The 20,319-nt window shown below is 39.3% G+C and overlaps 1 protein-coding gene across 2 annotated transcripts in view; it reads left to right on the top strand.

The window, feature by feature from the left end:
• ift172 (intraflagellar transport 172) overlaps window positions 1–20,319 on the top strand; it is a 210,536-nt gene that overhangs the window by 122,233 nt on the left and 67,984 nt on the right. For both annotated transcript variants that reach the window (XM_063035645.1, XM_063035641.1), the window contains exons 21-25: window positions 10,215–10,292; window positions 13,138–13,386; window positions 16,390–16,468; window positions 17,830–17,950; window positions 18,123–18,267. In XM_063035645.1, the coding sequence (XP_062891715.1) occupies window positions 10,215–10,292; window positions 13,138–13,386; window positions 16,390–16,468; window positions 17,830–17,950; window positions 18,123–18,267 (672 nt within the window). The remainder of the gene's footprint in view (window positions 1–10,214; window positions 10,293–13,137; window positions 13,387–16,389; window positions 16,469–17,829; window positions 17,951–18,122; window positions 18,268–20,319) is intronic.

Below are 20,319 nucleotides of genomic sequence, written 5' to 3'. Positions count from 1 at the left end.
TGCCGCCAGTGCCTTCATGTTATAATTTTCTCCTACATGCAAAAGACTCACAACAAACAATCTACTGGAGGAACTTAGCAAGTCGAGTAGCATCTGTGGGATGATAGAAACTGCTGACATTTTGGATTAAAACCATGTAGTGGGATGTGCAGAGTTTCGACCTGAAATCTCTGAAATTCCCTCCCTCCCACAGATGCTGCTCGACCTGCTGATTTCCACGAGCAGATTGTTTGATGTTCAGAATTCCAGTATCTGCAGTCTCTTATGTCTCTGAAGATTTGTAGGTTGGTTGCTAAATTTGCCACAGTAAATTGTTTTCATGTGTATGTGACTGGTAGAATCGGGCGGGGGGAAGCGGAAATTGATGAGAACATGTGGAGAATAAAAAATATGAGATTTATGCGGGATTAGTATAAGTGTGTGGTTGATGGTTGGCTCAATGTGCTGTAAAGCTTGTTTCCATGCTGTGTATTTCTAACTATGAAAGATGTGATTGTATGGATGCAGAGAAAGTGCTGAGGGTTATCTGTAGTGGAATAATGTTAAGAATTATGAGAGATTGGGTTGGGTGTTTTTTTTGGAACAGGAAAGGTTGCAGATATGGACAGATAACACTGGACAGCAATTTTTTTTTGAAAGTATTGCTTCCTCAGAATTTTTTTCTGTTATGATAGACTGCTTAAAGCTGAATGCAAATGTAATTTTAGACTACTTGTATCAGGTAGGAATTTGGAAGAAATTAACTTTTATTAAATATAAAGTGTTAATTTCATAACAATACTGATGTTTTGCAATAGTTCAACTTAAGCTAAACATATTGATGATTTTCATTTGCACTCAGTGTCTGAGGCTTCTCGCTTAAGTGTCTAACAATAATCAGCCAGCATTGATGGATTCCAGTTGCCCTTACACCATTTCTCCATGACCACAATGTCCTGGTGAAACCTTTCACCATGCTTGTCACTGAAGGCGCCAAGATTTACAGGGAAGAAGTCAAAATGTGAATGCAGAAAATGAATATTTAGTGGCATGTTCCTCTTCATGGTTTTGTATGCTTGAAATATGTCAGAATCAGGTTTATTATCACTGGCATGTGTTGTGAAATTTGTTAACTTAGCAGCAGCAGTACTTCAATACAACACATAATACAGATGTCCCCCGCTTTTCAAACGTTCGCTTTACGAAACCTTACTGTTACGAAAGACCTACATTAGTACCCTGTTTTCGCTAACAGAAGGTGTTTTCACTGTTACGAAAAAAGCAGCGCGCGCCCCGAGCAGCCGCTGTCCCCCGGATTCGGAACTGCAATCTCGCCGGCATTGCTTAAACATGTGCCTGTGAGCAGCCGTTTGCAAGATGAGTTCTATGGTATTGGAAAAGCCTGAAAGAGCTCGTAAGGGTGTTACACTTAGTGTAAAACTAGACATAATTAAGCGTTTTGATCGTGGTGAACGAAGTAAGGACTAAGTGAGTTTGGCTTGTGGAAGCTGCCGAAAATGATGTTGAAGAGGTTTTGGCATCCCATGACGAAGAACTGATAGATGAAGAGCTGATACAATTGGAAGAGGAAAGGATAACCATTGAAACCGAATGAGTCATGATAGAGTACAACTTTAATTTTGAAAGGGTACGTTGGCTTAGGGGCTATTTGCAGGATGGTTTGAGTGCTTACAAACTGTATGATAAAAAAATGCGCGAGGCTCAGCAGTCAAGCAAGCCTTCCACATCAGCCACAGCAGACGACGAACCTCGACCTTCGACACCGAGGCGGGCAGTCATAGGAGAAGATGAGCTGCCTGCTCTAATGGAAACAGATGACGATATGACACCCCAGTGACCCACCACCCCAACACCCAGGCTGCGGACAGACACCAATTCGCAGAGAATGCAGCAGTAGCTGGGAGACACACAGCACATCTTTAAGAAAAAAGCCGAAATAAACATGCTAATTAATTAGGTGCCACCCGACACGTAATTGTCGGCCCAGATCAGAGGCGATGCAATCGGCACTGATCTGGGCCGACGATTACGTGCCGGGCAGCACCTAATTAATTAGCATGTTTATTTTGGCTTTTTTCTTGAAGATGTGCTGTGTGCCTCCCGGCTACCACTGTATCCCTGCATGCTTCGCAGATCGGTATTGGTTCACTGGCCGGAGGGTGGGGGCCACTGCACCACCCAAACTCTGATGACTCAGTCTAACACACCATCATCAGTGTGCTCCGTGCTTTCCCAGTTCCGGTAAGTGATACTACACTGTACATACATTGTTTCTACTTTATATCGGCTGTGTACTTTTACGTGTTATTTGGTATGATTTGGCAGCTTCATAGCTTAAAGGTTACCAGAGAACGCTTGCACAGTGTTTTTGCCGACGGTGCTTGCATGAGATTTTCGCTACGGAGAACAGTTCAGGCAATGATTGTGGAAAAGTATTTCCACTTTATATAAGTTGTGTATTTATCATATCATTCCTTTTACTATATGTTACTGTTATTTTAGGTTTTATGTGTTATTTGGCATGATTTGGTAGGTTATTTTTTGGGTCTGCGAATGCTCACAAAATTTTCCCATATAAATAAATGGTAATTGCTTCTTTGCTTTACGACATTCCGGCTTATGAACTGTTACATAGGAACACTCCACCTTCGGATGGCGGGGGAAACCTGTATAGAAGAAAAAATTAAAATAATAATAAAAAAGTAAATCAATTACAGTATATGTACATTGAATAGATTAAAAATCGTGCAAAAAACAGAAATAATATATATTTAAAAAGTAAGGTAGTGTTCCAGGGCTCAATGTCTATTTAGGAATCGGATGGCGGAGGGGAAGAAGCCGTTCCAGCTGTACCAGTTGCATGTAGTTTAGTGTTCTGTGGTTGTCAAGAAAATTTTCAACATCCTTGAATGCCTTCCATGCAGTTTTCTCTGGTCCCACTCAAAGATCTTCGAATTGCCTGTCACCAGGTGACCTGTTTGATTTGTGAACCAACAAAAATGCCTGCCTTAATCTTGGTATCAGTTATTCTGGGAAACATTTGTCTCAAATATCGAAATTTTTCACAGAATTTTTTGTGCCTGGTGACGGCATCCTTGCAGTCTTAAACTCTGTAATTCTGCTTTTGCCTTTAACAAACCCAGGTTTCTGACCAGGTCATTTAACTCAGACTGAGTTATCAGATGAGGCTCACTCGATATAAAGGGTTCAAAATCAGTATCAGTATTGTTTTCCATTCCTGGCTCATGCATCATGGCATCTTTGTCTGTCTCCTGCAGACTCCATGTCTCTGGTGGCTTTGATACTGGAAGACTATCATCATATGGCACAGGTCTCATAGCTGAAGGGAGATTGGGGTATTGAATAGATTTCTTGTTTTAGCAGAGAAACCAGACACACAGGTCAGACAGAAGTAGCAATCTGTCACATGATCCTCTGCTCTTGCCATATCATTGGGAGAGTGAACAGAATAGACTTCAAATACCTCTGAGCCAAGCTGTAAGATTGACAATACATGTTGCGCAACAAATGTGAGGAGTCCAGGCTTTGTCTTGGTCGCCAATTTTACACCCAAAGTAGAGCTCATAGGCTTTCTTAATTAAGAGGAGTCATGCTCTGTCTTTGAGATTTAAGTGTATACTTGCCACAAATATAACAGAAAGTATGCAGCTGTTGCAACATTGGCGAGACATTTTACTAGCATAAATATGTCTGAAACTACAATTACTTTATTATAAATGCACACAATATGCTACATGTGTAGAGCATGCACATCAACATTATCGCAAACTAATATACATGTAAACGCAATGCATAGAACAGTGTGTGCGTGATGCTTTTATAGTCTTTCTAAAACCTGTCCTGCCGTCCATCATTTGCCCTGCCTAAGCATACTTGGACAAGACAGAATACAATAGACAATAGACAATAGGTGCAGGAGTAGGCCATTCGGCCCTTCGAGCCAGCACCGCCATTCACTGTGATCATGGCTGATCATCCACAATCAGTATCCAGTTCCTGCCTTATCCCCATAGCCTTTGATTCCGCTATCTTTAAGAGCTCTATCCATCTCTTTCTTGAAAGCATCCAGAGACTTAGCCTCCACAGCCTTCTGGGGCAGAGAATTTCACACATCCACTACTCTCTGGGTGAAAAAGTTTTTCCTCAACTCCGTTCTAAATGGCCTACCCCTTATTCTTAAACTGTGGCCTCTGGTTCTGGAGTCACGCATCAGCGGGAATATGCTTCCTGCCTCCAGCGTGTCCAATCCCTTAATAATCTTATATATTTCAATAAGATCCCCTCTCGGCCTTCTAAGTTCCAGAGTATACAAGCCCAGTCACTCCAATCTTTCGACATATGACAGTCCCGCCATCCCGGGAATTAACCTTGTGAACCTACGCTGCACTCCCTCAATAACAAGAATGTCCTTCCTCAAATTTGGAGACCAAAACTGCACACAGTACTCCAGGTGTGGTCTCACCAGGGCCCTGTACAGCTGCAGAAGGACCTCTTTGCTCTAAGACTCAATTCCCCTTGTTATGAAGGCCAGCATGCCATTAGCTTTCTTCACAGCCTGCTGTACTTGCATGCTTGCTTTCAGTGACTGATGTACAAGAACACCTAGATCTTGTTGTACTTCCCCTTTTCCTATCTTGACTCCATTCAGATAATAATCAGCCTTCCTGTTCTTACCAACAAAGTGGATAACCTCACATTTATCCACATTAAACTGCATCTGCCATGCATCTGCCCACTCACTCAGCCTGTCCAAGTCACCCTGCATTCTCATAACGTCCTCCTCACATTTCACACTGCCACCCAGCTTTGTGTCATTGGTAAATTTGGTAATGTTACTTTTAATCCCCTCACCTAAATCATAAATATATATTGTAAATAGCTGCGGTATCAGCACTGAACCCTGCGGTACCCAACTGGTCACCGCCTGCCATTCCGAAAGGGACCCATTAATCGCTACGCTTTGTTTTCTGTCAGCCAGCCAATTTTCAATCCATGTCAGTACTCTGCCCCCAATACCATGTGCCCTAATTTTGCCCACTAATCTCCTATGTGGGACTTTATCAAAGGCTTTCTGAAAGTCCAGGTACACTACATCCACTGGCTATCCCTTGTCCATTTTCATAGTTACATCCTCAAAAAATTCCAGAAGATTAGTCAAGCACGATTTCCCCTTCGTAAATCCTTGCTGACTCGGACCGATCCTGTTACTGCTATCCAGATGTGTCGTAATTTCATCTTTTATAATTGACTCCAGCATCTTTCCCACCACCGACGTCAGGCTAACCGGTCTATAATTCCCTGTTTTCTCTCTTCCTCCCTTCTTGAAGAGAGGGACAACATTAGCCACCCTCCAATCCACAGGAACTGATCCTGAATCTATAGAACATTGGAAAATTATTACCAATGCGTCCACGATTTCTAAAGCCACTTCCTTAAGTACCCTGGGATGCAGACCATCAGGTCCTGGGGACTTATCAGCCTTCAGACCCAATAGTCTATCCAACACCATTTCCTGCCTAATATAAATTTCCTTCGGTTCTTCCATTACCCTAGGTCCTTTGGCCACTATTACATCTGGGAGATTGTTTGTGTCTTCCCTAGCGAAGACAGATCCAAAGTACCTGTTCAACTCGTCTGCCATTTCCTTGTTCCCCATAATAAATTCACCCATTTCTGACTTCAAGGGCCCAATTTTGGTCTTAACTATTTTTTTCCTTTTCACATATCTAAAGAAGCTTTTACTATCCTCCTTTATATTCTTGGCTAGTTTACCTTCGTACCTCATTTTTTCTCCGTGTATTGCCTTTTTAGTTACCTTCTGTTGCTCTTTAAAAGTTTCCCAATCCTCCAGCTTCCCACCCGTCTTTGCTATTGTTATACTTCTTCTCTTTTATTTTTATACTGTCCATTACTTCCCTTGTCAGCCACGGCCTCCCCTTACTCCCCTTAGGATCTTTCTCCCTCTTTGGAACGAACTGATCCTGCACCTTCCACATTATTCCCAGAAACACTTGCCATTGCTGTTCCACTGTCATCCCTGCTAGGGTATTGTTCCATTGAACTTTGGCCAGCTCCTCCCTCATAGCACCATAGATCCCTTTGTTCAGCTGTAATACTGACACTTCCGAGTTTCCCTTCTCCCTCTCAAATTGTAGATTAAAACTTATCATTTTATGGTCACTACCTCCTAATGGCTCCTTTACCTCGAGGTTCCTGATCAAATCCGGTTCATTGCACAACACTAAATCTAGAATTGCGTTCTCTCTGGTAGGCTCCAGTACAAGCTGTTCTAAGAATCCATCTCGGAGGGACTCCACAAACTCCCTTTCTTGGGGTCCAGTACCAACCTGATTCCTCCAGTCTACCTGCATGTTGAAATCCCCCATAACAACTGTAGCATTACCTTTGCGACATGCCAATTTTAACTCTTGATTCAACTTACACCCTACATCCAGACTACTGTTTGGGGGCCTGTAGATAACTCCCATTAGGGTCTTTCTACCCTTAGAATTTCTCAGTTCTATCCATACTGACTCTACGTCTCCTGATTCTATGTCCCCCCTTGCAAGGGACTGAATATCATTCCTCACCAACAGAGCCACCCCACCCCCTCTGCCCATCAGTCTGTCCTTTCGATAGGACGTATACCCTTGAATATTCGTTTCCCAGGCCCTGTCCACTTGAAGCCATGTCTCTGTTATTCCCACAACATCATACTTACCAATTTCCAACTGAGCCTCAAGCTCATCTACTTTATTTCTTACACTCCGTGCATTCATATATAATACTTTTAATTCATTACTCCCCTCACCTCCCATATCAATTCCTATTTCACTTGGCCATACTGTACGACCCTTTCTTGAGCTTTCTGCTCTGTTGATTCTGCTGTCTTTCTTAACTTTTCTTATTCTCACTTTCCCTTTATCTCCATCCTTATATTTCCAGTTCGTCCCCTCCCCCCCACTACTTAGTTTAAACACACCCGTGCTGCAGAGGCAAACCTGCCTGCCAGAATGCTGGTGCTCCGCTTATTAAGGTGCAACCCGTCCCTTTTGTACAATTCATCCTTATCCCGAAACATACCCCAATGGTCCAAGAATGTAAATCCTTGCTTCCTGCACCAGTTCCTCAGCCACACATTCAGATCCATTATCTCCCTGTTCTTGCCAACTCCAGCACGAGGAACTGGAAGCAAACCGGAGATAACCACCCTGGAAGTCCTGCTTTTCAGCCTTCTTCCGAGTTCCCTGAAGTCACGCTGCAGAATGTAGAATACTTTTCAGATCATTATGTGGGCAACATTTTAATTGACTTGAATTATGAATTGAAATAACAAATATTGGTGATTTCAAAAAATGGTGCATGATAGGAAAATTTCATGGTGATTTACATTATCAGCAGCTCACAATCCATAAGATGAACCCAAAAGTATTCAGCAAGTGACATCTTTGTTCAGTGTAATTGGCAGGTTGATTTTATTCTGAGCGAGTGTGAGGTGTTGCACTTGGAGAGATCAAAACCTTTAAAAGCATTGATGTACAGAGGATTCATGGGGTCCACGTTCATAGCTATGACCATGCAAGTAGATACATGGAGGGGGCTTGCTTCCATTTATCAAGACATTGAGTGTAAGAGTAAGGGAGTCCATATTGCAGTTTAAAAAAAATTTGGTTCTGCTGCACTTAGAGTATTGTGTGCATTTCTGGTTCTTATTACGTGAACTATGTAGAGGCTTTGGGAAAGGCTCCAGAAAAGGTTGAGGGGGATGCTGAAAGATTTAAGAAGTTAGAAAACTTGGATTGGTTTCTCTGGAACATCAGAGGCTGAGGAAAGACCTGGTAGAGGTTTAAACACTTCTCAAGCTTCCAGCTGGGTACAGTTATCAATTATAACCAATGTTTCGATGACAAACTCTGCTATCTTCTTCAGGGATGATGCCAGAGTTTGTCATCGAAATGTTGGTTATAGTCAATACCTGTACTTGGCTGGAAGCCCGAGAAGAGTTTATTTAGATTGTGAGGACACGCAGTCCTCTTGTCATTTAGTAATGCATGCATTAAGAAATGATACAATGTTTTTCCAGAATGATATCACAGAGACACATGACAAACTGACTTAAAAACTGACAAAAACCACATAATTTTAACATATAGTTACAGCAGTGCAAAGCAATACTGTAATTTGATAAGAACAGACCATGGCACGGTAAAAGTCTCAAAGTCTCTTGAAAGTCCCATCATCTCACGCAGACGGTGAACCTCCAGCACCGCCAACTTGCCAATGCAGCATCCTGGAAGCATCTGACCACAGTTTGACTCTGAGTCCGTCCGAAAACTCCGAGCCTCCGACCAGCTCTCTGACACTGAGCACCATCTCTGCCGAGCGCTTCGACCCCGGCCCCGGCGACAGGCAATAGGCAAAGTAGAGGATTTGGGGCCTTCCCCTCCGGAGATTCTCAATCGCACAGTAGCAGCCGCAGCGAAGCAGGCATTTCAGAAGTTTCTCCAGGTGTTCCTCCGTGCTTCTCACGGCTGTCTCCATCAAATTACCAATTAACCAATTTCCCCCGGGATTAATAAAGTATGACTATGACTATGACTAAATCCGGATTGTGCACGGCCCCCTAGTTAACACATACGATATCATTTGGAATGGCCGCACGCGCTGCATTGCACTGTCATCTTCTCCTCCCTCCTCACATACACTGGGAAAGCACTGGATCCTTTTTCTGATAGAGGTTTATAAAATTAGGCTTTTTAGAATCTTTTTCCCAGGGTAGAAATGTCAAGTATTAGAGGACATGCATTTAAGGTAGGAGGGAGAACGTTTGAAAGGAGAATGTACAAGGCTGATTTTTTACATAGAGAATGTTGTGTTCCTAGAACAGGCTTTCCTGGAGCAGTGATGGTAACAGATACGATAGTAGCATTTAAGAAGCAGTAGATAGACAAAGTGAATATACACAGGCAATGTAGGAACATGGATCATGTGCTTGCAGAAGAAGGGTAGCTGAATTTAGCTGCATGTGAGGTGCAGTCATCATGGGCTGAAGGGTCTGTTCCTGTGCTGTACTTTTCTATCTGCCTTGTTCTATGTTAAGAGAGGCTTAATTATGACAAATAAAATTGTGTTGACAGTGTAAATAAGAAGGATCAAAAACTAGAAAACATTTAAAATATAGTGGATTCTGTTTAATTGGGATGACTCTTAAAGAACAAAAGCTAATTGAGAAAATAGCTGGGATTCCCTTAGTTTGTTTGAGACATTATGCCACTTAATTGGGGCAGGAGACTGTTGCCAAGCAGTTTATAACTAGAGTCAGCCACATGCATTTGTGTGGCCATTAGATACTACACCATACATACAGTGAAAAGTTTTTAAATAGCATCAGTTGCATATGCTTGTATTCAAAAAGTAGTGATTTTTGTCATTGATGGTAAGAAATAAGCAGTAAGGCAAGTCGGAATCATTTTGCTCACTGCCGTTTCAAGTGTTCAGGCTTGGAGATCTCGGAGATGGCTGGGAGGGAAAATGAAACTATTTCACTGCTTCAACAAGTTAGGAAATAGGAAGAATTTGAAGCTATTTACAATCATCTTGAATGTTACAATGAAAATGAAGATTGGAGAATGTAATTGTTGACAGTATTGTATGAAGGTGGTCCTGCAAGGTGTCTGCTGAATTTGTTCATTTACAGTCAATCCAAAGAACACGGCAGTGTATGCTGAATTTTTCCATCATTAACTATTAGGAACTAATACACAGTTTTATATTACTGTACTAGTATTTATAGTCTTCTAATTTGTTGTATATTTCATTGAAATACAGAACTTATTACTCAGTTAAACAGTAGTTTGTCTTTTTTATATGTTTTTAACTATTTCCATTACATTTCTGCTAATTGGGGCAGCTGCTTAATTGGGCCAAAAGGTATTGGTCCTGATGTGTCCCAATTAACATGTATTACATACACACACAGTAGATAATATATGTCATAAGTTATAAACAAAAATGGAAGTTAAATTTGCAACACATTTATTTACTGTAATTTTAAGTGATTAAATCTAACAAGGTGTAGCATTATTGCCTGTAAGGTAATAGTTTATTTTTGTGTTATCTCCACAGCATATTGAGGAACCTTCCTTTCAGGTTGCTGACAGTTTAGAATATTATTTTAAAATCTTTCTTTATAGAATGCTGTTGATAAAGCCATGGATATGTACCAGGAGCTACACATGTGGGATGAATGTATTAATGTTGCTGAAGCCAAGGTGAGTTGCTTTTCATTGTGACTAACACAGACGCTATTAAAGTACTGGATGAGGATTAGCTGAACATTTATCTGCTAAGAATTAAGACTCAAAGGGAAGAAGGCGGGGAAGAAAAATGAGTTTTGAAATGATTTATGGAGTTGGTATATATGGATCTCTGAAGGTATTAAGACAGGTGGTTGGAAAGATTTATAAAATAGTTGTCTTTTTTGGCCTTGGCATGAAACGGAGGAGAAAGGAGATGATGCTACTGCTGTATGAATAATAGTTGTAGTTCTGCTGCCCACGTCGGTTCAAAGATGCAATAGCTCTACTGAGAGAGCAAGGGGAATCTACCAATATGAAGAAATAACGTTTCATTAAAAGGTGAAGGCATAAACATAGAAACCTACAGCATCTTTCAGGCCCTTCGGCCCACAACGTTGTGCTGACCATGTAAGCTACTCTAGAAACTGCCTAGAATTTCCCCACCACAGAGCCCTCTATTTTTCTAAGCTCCGTGTAACTATCTAAGAGTCTCTTAAAAGACCCTATTGTATCTGCCTCTACCACCTTTGCTAGCAGTGCATTCCATGCACCCACCACTCTGTGAAAAACTTAGCTCTGACATCCCCCTTGTACCTACTTCCAAGCACCTTAAAGCTAGGCCCCCTCACGTTAGCCATTTCAGCCTTGGTGGCAGTGGGGGGCGGGGGAAGCCTCTGGCTGTCCACACGATCAATGCCTCTCATCATCTTGTACACCTCTATCAGGTCACCTCTCATCCTCTGTCGCTCCAAGGAGAAAAGGCCAAGTTCACTCAACCTATTCTCATAAGGCATGCTCTCCAATTAAGGCAACAACCTTGTAAATCTCCTCTGCACTCTGTCCACAGCATCCACACCCTTCCTGTAATGTGACCAGAACTGAATACTTCACTCCAAGTGGGGTCCAACTAAGGTCTTATATGGTTGTAACGTTACCTTATGGCTCTTGAACTCAGTCCCATGATTGATGAAGGCCAACACACCATATGCCTTCTTAACAACACTGTCAACCTGTGCAGCAGCTTTGAGTGTCCGATGGACACGGACCTCAAGATCTCTCAGATCCTCCACACTACCATGAGTCTTACCATTAATATTATATTCTGCCTTCAAAATTTGGCCTATCAGAATGAACCACTTCACACTTATCTGGTTTGAACTCCATCTGCCACTTCTCAACCCAGTTCTGCATCCTATCGATGTTGCGCTGTAACCTTTGACAACCCTCCAGACTATCTACAACACCTCCAACTTTTGTGTCATCAGCAAACTTAGTAACCCACCCTTCTAATTCCTCATCCAGGTCACTTATAAAAATCACAAAGAGGAGGGGACCTGAACAGATCCCTGTGGGACACCACTAGTCACTACCCTCCAGGCAGAATATGAACCATCCACAACCACCCTTTACCTTTTGTGGGCAAGCAAATTCTGGATCTACAAAGCAAGGCCTCCTTGGATCCCATGACTCATTACTTTCTGAATGAGCCTTGCATGGGGGACCTTATCAAATGCTTTGCTGAAATCCATGTACCCTACATCCACTGCTCTACCTTCATCAATGTGTTTTGTTACAGCCTCAGGTTCGTAATCAGGTTCATAAGGCATGACCTGCCCTTGACAAAGCCATACTGACTATCCCTAATTCAATTATGTCTCTCCAAATGCTCATAAATCCTGTCTCTCAGGATCGTCTCCAACAACTTGCCCATAACTGAAGTAAGACTCACTGATCTATAATTTCCTGGGTTATCTCTACTTCCTTTCTCGAACAAGGGAACAACATTTTCAACCTTCCAATCCTCTGGTACTTCTCCCGATCTTATTGATGATGCAAAGATCATCACCAGGGGATTAGTAATCCCTTTTAGAAAATTTCTACATTTTTAAGGTGAAGTGAGTAAGTACTTTCAGTAACAAGACATGCAGGTTTCAGGCTTAGAGCTGGGAAGTCCGATTTTATTTTGGCCAGCATGGTTGTTCTTTGTTTTAAATTTCATTATTTGCATGACTATAATATGCATATGAAAAAAGTTGTGCTGATATCATAAAATAAATATAAATAATTAAAAACTATAACAGATTTGGATAATAATTTTAATAATGGAGAAAATAAAAAAAATCAACTTTCAAAGTTTAGGAATCTTAAAAGCTGACATTCTTATAAACCTTGAAAAATATCTGCGAATATAATTTTCCTTACAAGAGATCAATGTTGTTACCAAATTTTAGCTGCCAGTCGGATTGTCCTTGACAAACTATTTGGAGAAAAATTATTGACACGTGGTAACATCATATTCCCACATTTAATCAGAACCTTCAAAGTTTCAATTCTTTTCACAAGAATTCTGAATGATTCTGACACTTTCAAAAGCATAATGTTAAAAGTGCTGAACTACTAACTATTCGTTTACTTTAAAAATCTTTTAAAAAGGGCCACTAGAAAAGTTAAAGACTTTTTAATATTCTTTAAAAATGATTGCAGCACAAAATCCTTAATATAAAATGGAATCAAGTTTTGAACTTTACCTGTCTCAACTGCAGGTATGGAGTGACAAATTCAGAAAATTTGCAACGGTTTAAATAGAAAGTATCAGCTGTTAGATTGAATGCTCTTTATCCAGTGTGATCTGCATTTACAATTGTAGGCATGTCAATGAAAACATAGCCCCTAAAAGTAAAGATTATGATAAGAATTATACTAATGTTTTGATCATGATTATTTTTCATACAAAGAAATGCATGTAATGTTTTCTTTTTTAAATCTTGCACAGAGCAATCTTGTGTAGAATGAACTACTGTTTTGATTTTTCCTCCAGAGTCACCCAGAATTGGACAATCTACGACGTAATTATTATCAGTGGCTGATGGAGACTAATCAGGAGGAAAAGGCAGGAGAAGTGAAAGAAAATGAAGGAGATTACACCGGGGCTGTCAATCTGTATCTGAAAGCTGGTCTCCCTGCAAAAGCTGCCCGATTAGTACTAAGTCGGAATGAACTGTTAGCAAACAATGATGTTATAAATCGAATTGCTGCTGCTCTGATTAAAGGAGATTTTTATGAAAGGGTTAGTATCAATAATGTCAGTATGTCTTAAGCATTTTTATTTATACATTGGTTGCAGCAAATTAAGTAAGATTAAAATTCTTTAAATGCCAAATTAAGGAAGTTTTAAAGTTAATTACTAAAATCTTTTTCAGAAAAGCAGTCTGTTACTTATTTACTTTCAAATAGTTCTATGATGATGAACAATGCAAAATATGTCATTATTATCTTACTTTCTTAATACTGATTGAGTGATTTTATAACTATTTTACAGAAGTGTTAGATTTGGAATATAACAGCAATCAATGTTGAATTACTTTTGTCCTGGTTATATGGAACGTACTGTAAATGAATGAGTGGTTATTAAAACATGTATTTTTATACACTGTCATTTATATATTGCAATAGCTGAGAATATTGTGAAATCTGTATGTTCTGTGGATTACTGGAGCAGATTCTTTGTATTTGGGAGGCAAGTGACAGAGGGTGGGAACAAAGAGACAGCCATGGGATCACAACTTTAGGGGAGGATAAGAACTTAAGTTTTGAAGTAGGGTAATTGGACTGAGAAAGGGAATCCTAGTATTGTTTTCAGAGTGTAAGGAGTGGTGTTAGGAAGGAAGACACAGAGAAGTGTAAATTTAAGCTGCTTTGAATGCTCTTCTCTAACTGAAGAAGTTTTCTTCTCTGATATTATCATCCGTTAATTCCTTACATTTAGGGTAAGTATCAAAGTACCAAAATTGTATTGGGTGAATATTCTTGTAGTAATTTTTAGAAAAATTTGTCTTTCAATAAAAGTATTTCACGAGCATATCAAACTGAGGAAAGGCCAGTATCATGGTTTTCTGTTGAGACTTACAATGTCTATTGCTTTCAAATTACCATTTTAAATTGTTCAGAATAATTTTGGATTTTGCCTAAAAAGTAAAATTAATTTTTTTTCTGAGAGTGCCCTCTGCTACAATGTCCAATCTGTTTAAACTTTAGTTTCTTTTATGAGTTAAAACTCTGGCATTGAGACATACTGAAGATTTGAAATACAAGTTTTAATGAAGTTATCAAAAGGATATTTCTGGTTCAATATGAAACAGAAAACACCTTTGAAAACTTGCATTTTTATTTAGTTACTAATAGTATTTGAAAATTTCAATTGAGCAAATGAGATGATGCAATTTTGTTGCATCTCCAAACTGGTAACAAAACCAATATCCTGCTGAAAGCTACTATCTGGAGAACTGTTGCACTGCATGTCATAAGTCAATGGTCAAGGCATTATGTCTACAGTTTTTGAAATGGTGATTCCTGATTTCAGTCATGCCTTTCTTAGCAAGGCATGTCACACAGACATCCCATCCTGCAAAAACTCATTTCAGGGAGGTAGCACCACCAATTTGCGGGAGACTCCCAGAACTTCCGGGAGAGGTGGGATGTCTGCAATAGAGTAGTTCCTTGGCAGCTAGCCAGCTAGTTTAAATAACGTTAGCTATGCTAATGAACGAATGACACCTGTTAACTCACCTCAACATGTCTTTTACAGTCACCATAGGCAATAGGAAAGTCACTGTTGCAAACAGTGCAGTGAGCAACTCTGTCATTATTTCTGATCCCTATTAGGCAGTGGTACACTTTAATATAGTCTGGGGTGACATACGTTTTATATTTTCTTTTTTTGGAACACTCTGCCATGGCGCATGCGTGCGCTCTCTCTCTCGCTTGCTCTTAAAAAAATTGATTTCCGGGATATTGTATATAATTTGCAGGCATCAAGGAGCCGCTATCAATATGCGGGAGACTCCCGGAACTTCCGGGAGACGTGGGATGTCTGTGTCACAGGAAGAAAAAATGAAAATAGATCCCATGTACTTGAACTGGAGAAATGAAGTTACCTGAATGTTTAATCTTTGTACAGTAAAACTGATACACAGTATTCAGCTGTTCAAAAGTCTTGATGACTTGACATCTGAGTTTCCTTCCAGCTTGCGAGGGCCCTTGTCCCTTGAACCTTCCAGCTTGCTGGGGTCTTGCTTTCCAGTTTTTGTATTCACTCTCGGTTACAAATCTCACACTTTATTCCACTCTCCAGGTCCTGGTTCCCATGTACCCTCTTGATTGGCCAGGGACCCGCTTCTGTACTTCCACATGACTTGCCAGAGTCCTGCTTCCCTCACTCCCTTCCAACATGCTACACTCAGTGTCCCATGCTCCAAATGGGTCTGAACCACTTACTAGGGCCTAGACTCCTATGATCCCATTGGCCCTACTATAACTCCATTTATCATGCTCTATTCAAATTGAGTCACAATTTCTGAACACCCTTTAAAGCAGGCATTTCCTTTCTTTTTCGGCGTGTGCACGCGTGCGAGTCTGTGCACTTGCGTGTGCGTGTGCGTGCATCCGTGATGATGTCTCTTCCATGGCTTTTTACAAGGCTCGGAATGAGAGAGCGAGAGAGAGAGACTGTGTGGTGCACCACTCCTCACACAGACATTTTCACAGTATTTTCCCTTTATTTTACAAGGTCGAGTTGTGATCTCGACACTCAACCTGGCACGGATGGAAAGCGTCCTCGGGAGCGGACCCGACTGGTTTCAAACCCGGGAACCTCCGCTCCTGGGTCTGGCACCAATGTCATTGCGCCACCAGCCGGCCCTAAAGCAGGCATTTCCAACCCTTTTATTGCCCTTATCATTAAACGATGGTTCCGCGGACCACACGTTGGAAACCCCCTGCTTTAATCTAACCAGGTTTAAGGTGAAAGTTATTGTCATGAAATATAATATCTAAGAAAAAATGAAATTAAAATGTGTTAGTGTATTATTATGAATAACTACTTTTTCTTTGAAAGTGGAAAATATTATAGTATGTACACAGTAGCGTTGAGTACTACAGTGGTGGTCCAGATACTATGAACAAGTTCATTGTATTTTGTAATAGAAAAAGAATTTCTTGTATATCATAACATTAACAATTTCTGAAAGTTCAGTAATCTGAGACTAACTTTCGCACTTGAATTTCTTTCCAGGCTGGAGATCTCTATGAAAAAGTTGGAAATTACCAAAGAGCATTGGATTGTTATCGCAAGGGAAATGCCTTTCGCAAAGGTATCTGGAGTCCTCAGTACAGGGATAGGTGCTTTTTGGTGTAGAAAGAGTTAATGGCCTAATGTAGTAAGACGAATTAAATGGGATAGGTATAATAATTGGTTTATAATTGGTATAATAATAATTGGTTTATTATTGTCTCATGTTCTGAGATACAGTGAAAACCATTGCATGATATCCATACCAATTACTGTATTTCAAAACGTAAGTATATTGAGTTAGCATAAAGGAAAAAAACAATAACAGAATGCAGAATATAGTGTTGCAGTTACAAAGAAAGTGCAGTGCAGGTTGAAAAGTAAGATGCAAGAGCCACAGTGAGGTAGATCGAGAGATCAAAAATTAATCTTTATTGGTTTCAGTCCATATTACAAGGAATTGCCGTAGAGCTGTTATTTAATTGTTTTAAGTTACTTAGTTAACTTCTAACTAGTCACGATTAGAGTTCCATAACAGTTTGACAGTGGTTTGCTGCCTGTGAAAGCTTTCAAGGGTTATTTGCAGGTCAGAGTTTCTTCAGTGTGCTGCTGAAATCATTGCTGCCGCTCAGCCCACATTGCTGAATATTGAACAGTTCAGGTCAGTAATGTAGGGCTTCCATATACGAACCAGAGATTTACAGATGTAGAAAGACCACCAACAACTATTCTAGTGGGCTCGGATAAGTAAGATTTAGTTGATTTATTTAATTTTGAAAGTTGCATTTGTCCTCTCAATATTAATCCATAAAAATAACATTGTGGGATCAATTTTCTTTGAACTTCCACACAAGCTTCCTCATATTCTTTCAACCTATTGCCATTGTCCTCTTTTTTAAAATCAAGAATATGTTTCTTCCTTAGGTACATCAGTCTGTCCATCCTGTCACCAAAACTTGCAATTACCTTACTACCTTAAAACAGTAGTTTACAAATATATTTTATATATTAATTCAAAGCTGTAAAATGATTATGACAAAAGTAAGCAAATTTTATGAATTGGAATGTTGTGCCTAATACAGTATTAATATAACTGTACTTTTATGACGTTTGTTAAGATGTGGAAGAGTGCATCGGAGAAAAATTGCTAAGATGAATTTTATAGCCACTGGTATGAAAGATATTTAAACATATGGATTTTTAGTTTTTGCTATTGAAAATTATTACTTTTTATAGCTGAAGTGACTGTTCAACATTCTTGGTTCATTTAATCAAAAAGAAAAATACAGCAAATGGCAGAAAGCAAAACCTAGTTGAAACATTAAATCTAGTTTCTTTCTTCACTGATTTAGCAAATAATTCCATTTTGGCTTTATTCACTTCATGGACTTTTAGACAACTTGTGCTATTGCTTTATAGTGTTCTTCTTAATCTACGTTTCAGCAGTGGAAATGTCCAGAACAGCTTTTCCTTCTGAGGTTGTGAAGTTAGAAGAGGCCTGGGGAGATTATCTTGTACAGCAGAAACAGTTGGATGCTTCAATTAATCATTTTATTGAAGCTGGGTAAGCTCACCTAAATAATCCAAAAGGATGCCTTTTGTACACAATCAGCAACAATGAATAGGCCATAGGATTTAAGGGTTGGAACTTGTTTCCCGTGGTGAAGTTACTTTAATCATATGCTGATTTGCTTTGGGAATTATATTAAAGTTTTCATTTGTTAATTTTTTTCCAGTTGTACAATAAAGGCAATTGAAGCAAGTATTGGAGCTCGACAGTGGAAAAAAGCAGTCCATATTTTGGAGCTTCAAGATGACAAAACAGCTTACAAATATTATCATAAAATAGCTCAACACTATGCCTCAGTTCAAGAATATGAGGTCAGGAATTTGCCATATGTGCAATTTTTTTATAGTTAACCTCTATATCATATACAGTATTGCCATGTTGGAATATTAATTTATAATTTATTTTTACTAGCTAATTCAAGCTTTCACTAAATTTTGAATTGATGAAGGTCTTATTTCTTTATTGTTTCTCTGGGATTTATTCTTCATTCAGGTTCCGTCCATGATAATTTTTTAATATTTATTACTTAGTCAACATGACTCAATAGAAGCCTCTTGCTTGATATTCTACAATTATATTGGTACAGGTCCGCTCTAGTTTATGAATGCCTGAATTACGTACAACAAGTGAGCATTTGAGCGACCAAGGCAATAGATGCGCCGTGGGCTGTGTTGCTGCAGGTATCATCTGTTGTATGGGAATTGTTTTCGCAGCTGAATTTCCAACTTATGAACTGTCCTGGTTACAAACAATTTATAGGAATGGAACCATGCCATAACCTGAGGAGGTCCTGTGCAGAATATATAGTAAAAGAAATCTGCAGGTTAGAGTATGACAATCAACACATCTAGCCCTGCTGACCTGTGGTGATTGCAAACAAAGTTAAATCCACAGCATTACTCTCCCTGGGTGACAAGACAGAAAAAATATATCAGGTAGAAATATAAAAAGCAGAAGAGGATTTCCTTTATCTTAGTGTTTTTCAAAATAACAGAATGTGCCAAATACCTAGCAATCAATCTCATAACAAGTTCTTATTAAACAGGTTTAGCCAACATTTAAAAAAAAAAGATGAAGCAGTTTAATTACTTAAAATGTTTTTCTTCCCTGTCTTAAAGATAGGTCTGTCTCAAAAGCCTATAGATTCATTTATTGGAATAGATGACAAATTTATGGCCACACTATATATTGAGAGCATTCGTAATTCCTAGATTTTCCAGTATATGTCCGATCCTCCTGTTGATTTAATAACTAATACTTCGAAAAATAAATTTAAGGCATTTCAAAAGGAACTTGAAATAAAGATGATTTGATTTATTTTCTGGATTATTTTAGCAAGCCAAAAGATGTTTGAATATCTGAATTCCTAATTTAAATGAACTGTGAACTTGGCAAGCATTGTTTTAAGTTTGTACTGCTGCAGAAATAACTTTCCTCTATACCTAGTAGGTCAAGTTGACTCAGTAATAGTTTTGAAGTTTTTAAATTGCATCAAGCATAGGAATAGAAGACCTGCTAATAATATTTAAAAGTAGAGAGCACACTTTCTGTGTGTTTCGTTTCCTTAGATATTACTAATAAAATTTTCCTTGCTTTATTCTAGGATATTAATAACCTAGAAATATTAATATCCAATGTCATTGGGGGTCTCTTTTTATCTAATATGAAACCTTAAATTGACTGCCAAACAATCTTTTACCTGGAATAATATATTAGTGCCAGTCACAACATTTGATTTAACTTAAAGCAAAACATACATATTTTCTTTGGCAGATGGAGTTCAGTCTGGAAAAATATGAAACTGTGGAAGGTCAAACTTGAAGGCAGAGTAGTGTGGAAGAACAGAGGGATCTTGGGATCCAGGGATCCAAGTCTATAAATCCCTTAAAGTTGCCATGCAAGTTGATAGGCTGGTTAAGAAGGTGCACAGTGTTTTGGCATCCTTTGATTGAGTTTAAGAGCTGCAAGACAACCTGCATGTTTATAAAACTCTGGTTAGACCACATTTGGAGTATTGTGTTCAATTCTGGTCTCCATAATTCTGTTCAAAAGGTTGGCACCACTCATGGGCCAAAGGGGTCCATACTGTGTTGTACTGTTCTCTGAGAGCAGGCAATTAATTTTTTTTCACGTTCCTGTCAAAGGTTCATGCACATTGTAAAAGTTAATAACTTCCAGAAATTTTAAAGTAATATATTGTATGTACGATATTGCAAGATAATTAAGATACAAAAATGCATTTGAACTAGCTAAGTGAATTTATTTAGAGAGACCTTAAACACTGAATTGCATTATTTCACTGTTGTTTTAAAAATTGAAATTGCCCCTGCTTTTCAAGTGTACTCTATAGTCTGATTTAAAGT

The sequence above is a fragment of the Mobula hypostoma genome, chromosome 2, assembly GCF_963921235.1.
Source record: "Mobula hypostoma chromosome 2, sMobHyp1.1, whole genome shotgun sequence".
Taxonomy (NCBI): Eukaryota; Metazoa; Chordata; class Chondrichthyes; order Myliobatiformes; family Myliobatidae; genus Mobula; species Mobula hypostoma.
Note: the sequence above shows the minus strand (reverse complement) of the source record. Positions and strands in the feature narration are given on the sequence as shown.